This window comes from Clupea harengus, chromosome 8 (genome assembly GCF_900700415.2).
Source record: "Clupea harengus chromosome 8, Ch_v2.0.2, whole genome shotgun sequence".
Lineage (NCBI taxonomy): Eukaryota > Metazoa > Chordata > Actinopteri > Clupeiformes > Clupeidae > Clupea > Clupea harengus.
Genome location: NC_045159.1, coordinates 6,312,478 through 6,321,756, shown reverse-complemented (window position 1 = coordinate 6,321,756; position 9,279 = coordinate 6,312,478). Strand labels below are relative to the sequence as shown.

The 9,279-nt window shown below is 43.6% G+C and overlaps 1 protein-coding gene across 1 annotated transcript in view; it reads right to left on the bottom strand.

The window, feature by feature from the left end:
• The window catches only part of LOC116221403 (pleckstrin homology-like domain family B member 1), an 11,218-nt gene extending 7,637 nt beyond the window's left edge, over positions 1–3,581 (bottom strand). The window contains exon 1 of the mRNA XM_042708431.1: positions 3,151–3,581. Coding sequence (XP_042564365.1) covers positions 3,151–3,153 — 3 coding nt within the window. The 5' untranslated portion in view covers positions 3,154–3,581. The remainder of the gene's footprint in view (positions 1–3,150) is intronic.
• Positions 3,582–9,279: the final 5,698 nt, after the last annotated feature.

Sequence of the window (9,279 nt, the reverse complement as noted above, 5' to 3'; positions counted from 1 at the left end):
GAATCTGGGGCATCGGTCTGAGCAGCTGTTATGTTATTGATATTAGTGTTAGGCTATTACAATATTATTCAGTGCAGTCACTGTTACACTGTCATGCGCTGTATCAGATATGTAACCAAGCCACATTCAAATCTTTCTCTGTCTGTTTCTGTGGCCATTTGAATTCTTAGCCAGAGAAACACAAATTCACTCTTCCAGTAACACACCACAGCATATAACACTCTTCCAGTAACACACCATTGCATATAATGCTCCTCAATCTGGGCCCTTCATCTGCAGTGCTGTTGTTTCTTCATCTTACTGTTTAGTCATAATATATTTCAACATTGATATTCTGTCATGTTGTTATTCAGTATATTAGACCGGTGAGACGACCTCTGTTAACCTGGGACTTAAGCTTCTCATCAGGTACTGTGTATTTGGTCTTTATCAATACAGCTGTTTCTTTGTTTTTGCTGTTACGTAAACATGCTCCTAGTCATCCTTAAACTCTAGAGTGTACCAAGCCTGTCCAGCTGCAGTGTGTGTGTGTGTGTGTGTGTGTGTGTGTGTGTGTGTGTGTGTGTGTGTGTGAATGAATGCTGCTGCTTCTCTCTGTTCTTGGTGTTAAACATGGCTAAGTACAGCAGACAGCTCCAGGGGTACACCGAGCGTGTCCAGCTGTGTCTTCGGGCGTTTCCCCCGTCTCTGTGTGCGTAAAGGAAGTGTGTGTATGGCAAGTCGCTGAGCTCACTCAGCTCTTTCCTCTCTTTCTCCCATCCCTTCCTGCTGGTGAGGTCAGAGGGGCTCCCCTGAGAGCTGAGGTTCGGTGTGTGTGTGTGTGTGTGTGTGTGTGTGTGTGTGTGTGTGTGTATCTGTGTGTTTGTGTGTGTGTGTGTGTGTGAGTGTGTGTGTGGTGTGTATGCATGTGTGTTTGCGTTTGCCTGTCTGTTTGTGTGTGTGCGTGTGGTGTGTATGCATGTGTGTTTGTGTTTGCCTGTCTGTTTGTGTGTGTGTGTGTGTGTGTGTGTGTGTGTGTGTGTGTGGTGTGTATGCATGTGTGTTTGTGTTTGCCTGTCTGTTTGTGTGTGTGTGTGTGTGTGTGTGTGGTGTGTATGCATGTGTGTTTGTGTTTGCCTGTCTGTCTGTTTGTGTGTGTGTGTGTGTGTGTGTGTGTCTGTGTGTGTGTGTGTGTGTGTGTGTGTGTGTGTGTCTGGTGTAAATGTAAGTCAGAGTTTGTCTGTTTATGTGGGTGTGTGTTTACATGTGTGTGTATAGAACGATAGGGTTACTCACACAGAGAAAGAGCTTTTCTCTGCTAACTCTGTCGTCTGAAAGGAAAGGCAAGCTTGAGTATACATCCAACCACTCCGGAATAAAACAGGCCTCAGGACCACAAAAGGTTCTCCACTGGGGACAGAACAACAACCGTTCACTTTAAAGTCAGCATAGCCAAAGGGAGCCAAAGGGAATGCAAGGGAATCAAAACTGGCCCCTCATATGGTCCTGATTCTCCTGGGGGGAAACCGCTGTGGAGATACTTCCAGATGTGGTCCACTAAAACACAATGCGCAGGTTTCTACACTAATCTCAACTTCCTTGCAAACAGCGAGACACCAAAAGAGAATAAAGAGAACCATAAGAGAGTAGAATTAAATACAGAGAACTATAAAAGAACAGAGTGGAATAGAGAGAATCATTGGAGAGCAGAATGGAGTAAAGTACAAAAGACTTTAAGAGAGTAGAAGGGAGAACTCTAAGAGAGTAGAAGGGAGTAAGGAGGACTCTAAGAGAGTAGAATGGGGCAAACAGAACTCTAAGAGAGCAGAATGGAGTAATGAGAACTCTAAGAGAGTAGAATGGGGCAAACAGAACTCTAAGAGAGTAGAATGCAATAAAGAGAATACAACAGAGCGAGTCGAGCGGAGGAATGTTTTCTGAAGAGATCACACCCCTCCAGAGTTTCTGCAGTGATGGTCGGAGAGTATTTTCTGGTTTCTCCTTGCAGAGAAAGAGACAGTTGATGCTATCTAGAGATGTGAAGAAAACACACACACACACACACACACACACACACACACACAGAAGAACACATACACTTTCTCTGTCATTCATACACATAAACATTCACACACGGGGCACACACACACTGAAACAAGTACACACGCATTTACATAACCCAACACACCTGCACACACACACACACACATCTGAGGCAAAAAAAGACATTCCAGTTGCACTCCTGTTGCGAGTCACGCCAAAGGGCCCTAAATCTGTGGGATGCATCGCCCCTACAACCGTAAGCGAAAGCAGACGGAGCTCCATTTTAACCGTGTCATCACAGGTCATGCCATACAAGCAAGGTTCTGGTGCACAGCGCCAGAGTTATGGGCCCAGATGTCAGGTTATGGGCCAGCCGAGGCAAAGATCCCTGCCCCGGGTATCCAAGTGCTAACCCCTTCACTGACATCTTTATGGGATTATACGGGCGACGACAAGAAAGCAACAGGCAAATAAACCTTACACTTACTTCTTCAAAGCTAGTAAAGAGAGCATGCTAAAATCTCCACTGGATTAAAAATAATGCCCTGATGACAGTACTAAAATCACAGCCGGGGATATCACAGAGGTCAGTATGAAGAGAATCACAACAAAAGCCTATGACAGCGGTTGTTACATACTGTGAGATCTGCATGAATAACTCTACTCACCCTCCCAAACCATCCCTAATGAGAGAGGTCTGACTTTTAAGTCCCACTGTGCGTTAGTTCCAAGCTCGAGCTTGAGATCCCGCAGCTGACAATGGCTTTAAATATCCCCCCTCGGAGCGCGTGACTGTCGCTTGGACACAAGCGCGGCTTTCATTGCGCGCGCCGCCCCTCGTTTCCAGTTCATTAATATATGAATGTGAATCAGACCAAAATAAAAAGGCACCGTTGTTTTGTCGTTGCAGAAAACGAATTGTGCAATGTGACGTGGATTTTAAACATTCATCCAGTATTGTATTAAAAATGCTCAGTTTGAATCACATAACAGGTATTAAATAACAGTAGCTACATTTAGCCATTGTCTTGCTTGGTTTATGAACTTGTGCTGTAGGTCAAACCTAGGGTCAGCTGGTGCAGTTAGCTACGTATATGCACATTTCATTGCTGTGTACACGAGACTTACCATTGTGATAGAAGGTCGGCCGTCCTCGGCCGTAAAAGTCCAAACAAAAAGTTACTCCACACGGACAGGTGAGACTAGGCTGTAAATTAACGGTAGACCAGGGGGTCCCTGAGGTGCCGGTTCCAGAGAATCATTCCGGAGATAGCGAAGCTGGTAAGTAACAACTACAAATCAATATCTCAAACCTGTTATAATAGGCTGGACGAGGATCATCGCTTTAATAATCCAAGAGAAAATAAGTATTGGTCCACATTTAATGTTCACAAAGTTAGGATGTCTTCTGCGGTTCACGCCCTTCATTCATAATGGAATTAAATAGGTGTGTACCTGAGAGAGCGGCGCGTGGGAGAATTCCCACAGGTCGTTACCAGAAGTGGAGCGTGCCCTCAGATTGAGTCGTTCAAAATAAGTTTTTCTTCGCCTGACATCAGCCGCAGAGTGGGTCGAGCTTGATTTTTTAATTTCTGGCTTCGGAAGGAACTTTCTCTCAGTAAACAGGAAACCGGGGCCCGGCGCTGGGCGCTCGAGCGCTGACCTATAAATCTGCAGTCTGGGGGAAGGAGAACGTGACAATCAGTCTTGTCTGAGCGTAGTGACCCCAAACGAGCGGTTCACGCGGTCAGCGCGAACCGTGTAATTGACCCCAGTTTACAGATTATGGTGTGAAACGCAACATTATGGTTTGCTTTGGCAGATTATGGTGTGGTTTAGTGGATTTTAGTCTGGTGTGGTAGTCTGTGGTGGGGGAAGTGTATGTATAAACTAATTTAATCCAGTGAAATTATTGTGAAAGGAACAAAAGCGTGTGAGTGTGTGTGTGTGTGTTCTGATGTTCAGTAGAAGAAACAAATAACATTTGATAAATAAACCAGCAATGATCACAACGATGAATCTACAAAGTACAATGACCAGATGTGCTTTAGTAATATAAAGGCCTATGTTGGCAAAGTCAGATGGGCTCTGCAGATGAGAGAGTGGGTTCTGCAGAGCTGGGGGTGGGTGGGGGTGGCATTAGGGCTGCTGTCTCTGACGGTCCCAGGACAGAAAAAGGGGAAATGGTGTGTTTACAGATTGCTGTTCCTGTCGGGCCTTGGGGGCCAGGCTGAGCCGCTCAACCAAAGCACTTCCTGTCCTCAGGCTAACTCACTCTGCCCCCCTCAGAGGGCATTTCTACCAGAGTCATCATCAAAGTTTTCTATCATTTCTTTTAGATAATTTTGATTTGTGGTTTTGTATTAAAGATGTGGATTTGTGTTACAGATGTGCGTCTGTGTTAGAGATGTGTGTCTGTGTTAGAGATGTAAGTTGTTTTAAAGATGCGATTTGTGTGTAGAGATAATGTGCCAACGGAAGATTTGAAAATTGCTTCCCCGTTCCTTGTTAGTGTTACAGATGATGCAATATTGGAGCAATGTGAGGATGATTCTTCTCCTGATTTATTTATGATAGTTCTTGGTAGGGGTTGGCAGGGGTGGTGGTGGTGGTGGTGGGGACGTTCTATTGTTAGGTATTTTTGTCTCCTAGGACACAGGATATTAATCATGGTGAATTTTTGGATTCAGCTGAGCTCAACACAGAGAGTCAGCGGGAGGAAAGTGGAGAAGATGAGGGGGAGAGGAACCAAGATGGCGCTCATTTCTGCTTGCCAACCAAAAACTTTTACACCTATTCCAGAAAACACAGCACCTTTGAAAATGTGTTTTTACACCTTTTGTTCTCGCTTTGTTTCCTGGTGACAGAAATCTGATCAGTTTGTATGTCTGGACTGCCTGGACGTACGGTAAGAGCATAGTTCAGTGGACACAGGAATAAGAAAATACTGATAAGATTTACTAATTAACTCTTTTTGAATGTTGCTGATTATGAATGATAGTTGTTTGTGATTATGAATGATAGTTCAGTGGACCCAGGAATAAGATCATACTATGAACTCTTTTTGAATGTTGCTGATTATGAATGATAATTGTTTGTGATTATGAATGATAATTGTTTGTGATTATGAATGATAATTGTTTGTGATTATGAATGATAGTTGTATCTGATTATGAATGATAGTTGTTTGTGATTATAAATGATAGTTGATTGTGATTATGTCTGTATTGTATTATTGTCTGTGATTATAAAAAAGATAATTGTTTGTGATTATGAAAGATAATTGTTTGTGATTATGAATGCTAGTTGTGTAGACACAGGAACAGATGAGGTAGAGAAGCACAGACAGGGAAGGAGGAAATAAGGAATGTTACAGCAGATGTTCTGGCACGCTGTCAGTGATGAGAGCCCAATATGGTTTATTTTTAAAGAGGGGTTGTCTCCCTCTTCTGGTCATTGCTAAGATTGCAGAGTGTCTCTGCTGGGGCAGGCAAAATGGAGAGAGCCATACTCTCTGTGTGTGTGTGTGTGTGTGTGTGTGTGTGTGTGTGTGTGTGTGTGTGTGTGTGTGTGTGTGTGTGTGTGTTTGTGCGATTGCTCACGGATGTGTATGTGTGCAAGCATGCGTGTGTTTATGTGTAAATGTGTTTGTGTGTGTGTGGTTGTGTGTCAGTGTAGATAGGTTTAAATTTAAAGAAGATAATTGCAGGCAGCTGCATCATGACTGACAACTGACTTGTCCATCCAATAACCCCTCATCAAATACCTTAAGTCCTTATGCACTCAGTACCCCCCTCACACAAACAAACACAAGTGCAGGGTCCTTTCCATGTTATTGATTCTATGTCTGTCAGGGCCGCTGAGGTTATGGTTTTACCATGACCAGACTCGCTACAGCAGTCAGATGTTTGTTTACTCTGTGGACAGACCTGCCAACAGGAACAGCTGGGAAAAGACCTCGACCTTGACCGATCAAAGAGAGTGTCTAGATTTACTAATGAACTGCTATGTTGTGCTTGACTTATTTTTCTCTTTTTTCTCTCTTTCTCTCTTTCTCACTCTCGCTCTCTCTATCTCTCTCACCATCCAAGAATATTTTTATAGGAACGTAATATGCTGTATTCTGACTCGATGTTTGAGTGAAATGATGTGTGATATATTGGTGCAATATTTATCACATGATTATCTGATGACTTTAAGGGACTTTTATTTGTCATGTTACAAACTACAGCTGTGTGACATTCACTATGAATGTTTCTGATTATGAATGACAGATTTTAAGTGTAGTTTGAATACTTGCTTAATACCATAAGAAATAACAGAGTGCTACAATGTGACTATGAGTAAAACACATATTGGTCAATCTCTGGTATTCGTAAAAAATGAAAACACATGCAATCAGATGATCAGGTGAACTGGCAAGAATCCAAGGCACTGCTACTGATTTGAAGAGGATTTTTGGTTTAAATTTGAGACAATCCTTTGTGCTAAACTACTGAAACATCGTATGGACTGGCATACCTATACTTGGCTGCATATCTCAAGTGGTTCTACTATAGAAGAAATAATGCTTATCTGTAGAAGAATCCTTATGCTATGCAATGCATACAATCTGGTACAACATCAATTAATTTCCTTACCCTCAGAATAGAGATAGATCAGCAACATATTGTCAGAAATGAAAATGAATAGAAATAAAAAAAAAACTCAGCAAAATGACCTGTAAGAGTGACCAGTCCCTTTCACTGAATCAAAAAAGAGCTTCACTTCAGCAGAGAAGGCAATCTGCTATCTAACTCCTTCTGGGATCCTATTTGGGATCCTATTTGGGACCCTAGTAAAGGGGTTGGATTGAAATGAAGATCACAGACTGAGATAATAGATGATAAGATAGGCAGTGATACGTTATTAGGGGTTGTACATGTTAGTGCTTGAATGTTCTTAATGTTAACTGAGAAATACTACTGAGTTATGCATTTTTTTCAATTCAGATACAACTTCAAATGATATCTGGTTATTTTGAGGTACTTTGTGGGAAATTTGTTCAGGTGTCTTTCAAAGGTTCTAACTTCCTTATACCATTTCAGCCCTACATCTATCACCTGAAGCCATTGATTTGAAACTGCCCGGGAACCATGAAGACACTCTCCTCACTCTCTAGTATGTTTGGAACCGTGCTGGAGTTTAAGTCTTTATGGGAGGGAAAGAGAGCCAGCCTCAGGAAGTATGAGTCAGAGTCTGATGACCATTTTACCATAACATGCCCTGGCATGCCTGGATCTGGTACATCACTTCCTGTTGTGTCAGGTGTCAGAACATCATTTTCTGTACCCTGTGGTGTTGACCAACCCCCTCCAGCTTCCTGGGGGGTTGTTGAATCACTTTCCACTGGACCTGGCAGGATTTCTTCATTTCCTGTTGGATATGGTGTTCCTGTATCACATTCTGGTGCTGGCGAATCAGTTCCAAGTGGCTCGGGGATTGTTACATCACTTCCTTTTGAAGATTCTGCTGCCTCATCACTTCCTAATGCTTCCATTTCTGCTGTGCCACACTCAGGGATGGGGTGTCTCTGGAAGTCATCGCCGTCGGGGTCGGTGTGTCCTTGGATCACATGTGGGTCGGCTCTGGCTGTATGGAGACTGGCACCACTTCCATCATTCGGACCAGAACCCTCTAACCTGGGAGAAGCTGGGATGGCAGAACCATCGGCTCCAGGGAGATCCAGTGTAGGTATGTCTGCAAAACAGGAACTGTGGAGGTTAGAGGAATTCAGGCTACCCCTTAGACTTCAGGTGAGACACTGTCACAGTGATACAATGGCAATGCAAGGCCTTGAATGATGACATTACCTATTTGAGACATGCTGATCTTCACCAGTTTGCCTCCGTTCACCTGTCCCGATGGCCCACCTGTGAAACAGTGAAACATGCTGATTAAACACTGCTAGTTCTGCACATTTAGATTTCCGTTATGCACTTTCAGATATTGTGTACTCCTATACCTAACAATTACCATTTAGTGGAATTGTGTGGTTATAATAAACTAATAGTGTGTTAGTGATAAACCATAGCTATTGTGATAATTATTTTTATTATTATATCATGACTGGGTGGCATGATAATGACAGTGTGATATAATAATGATATTAAAATGTTTAATGTGAGAAATGTGAGAATGTGATTAAACGAGGTCGAAATGTGAGGATGTGTGTCTCTCATCCTGAATACCTCCCATCCTGAAGCAGCGCAGGACTCCCGCTGCCATGGTTAGGACAAACACACAGATAGATGCGGCTGTCCCCCACCGGGACCTCTTACACACTCGCTGGTCCTCGTCTGTCAACAACACACACACACCGTGCCTTACCAAACAGGGGAAACAGGATGATGGCCATGTTTACTGAGCCCCTTTGAAGCAGCAGTAAGGAGTTTCTTATAATCTTATGACCCCGGCATGGCAAAGGCATGCCAAAACCTTACAAAAACCAACAACAGCACAGTTTGCACTGATAAAGGGTTTGCTAGCATGCTAACAAATAGTCGGTGATGTGCTGTGAAAGTTTTTCTCACAATTTCTCAGTGTGCCCCCCCCCCCCCCCCCCAGACCATAGAACTGGATGGCTAGTTGGAATGATAGGTGTTTTTATCTGTTCTTCAGATGACTATATACCATCAAGATTAATTTGAAGGTGAATTAAACATGCTTCAAAAAGTGGCAAATTGTTGCATACTGTTGCTTTTATATATGCACCATGGGTGATGTAATGGATTCTGTATTCCAAAGGAGTTGGTCTAAAAATAGATTTAACCCAGGTAGCTGTCTCTGAATTGGAGATCTGTTTGGTATCTGTTTCTATCACTAAGGATTGTTTTTTGTTAAGTAAGTAAAAGACATGATGTCCTGCTTGTCCTGTCTGTTCTGATGAGTGAAGAAAGTGAGGCCTATGTTGAGCTCTCCAGTGTACCTGCACTTCTGTCAGTGACGTTAACCCATGTTTGGACCACATGTCTGGTCTGGAGGGCAGAGAAGGTGCAGGTGTAGCTGCCCGTGTTCTCCCCACTCTCTGGGCTCAGCAGGTGGAGAGATCCGTTTCCCAGCAGCACCTGCTCCTGGTCCAGCTCCACTCCGCCCTCCAAGGAGCTGCTGGTCCGGCGCGTGCGGCTGTCATACGTGAGGAGGACGCTGGTGTCGTGGCCTCGGCTGAAGCTCCAGGAGAGCGTGAAGTTCTGGAGCGGCTTTGGAGCCGCACAGGGG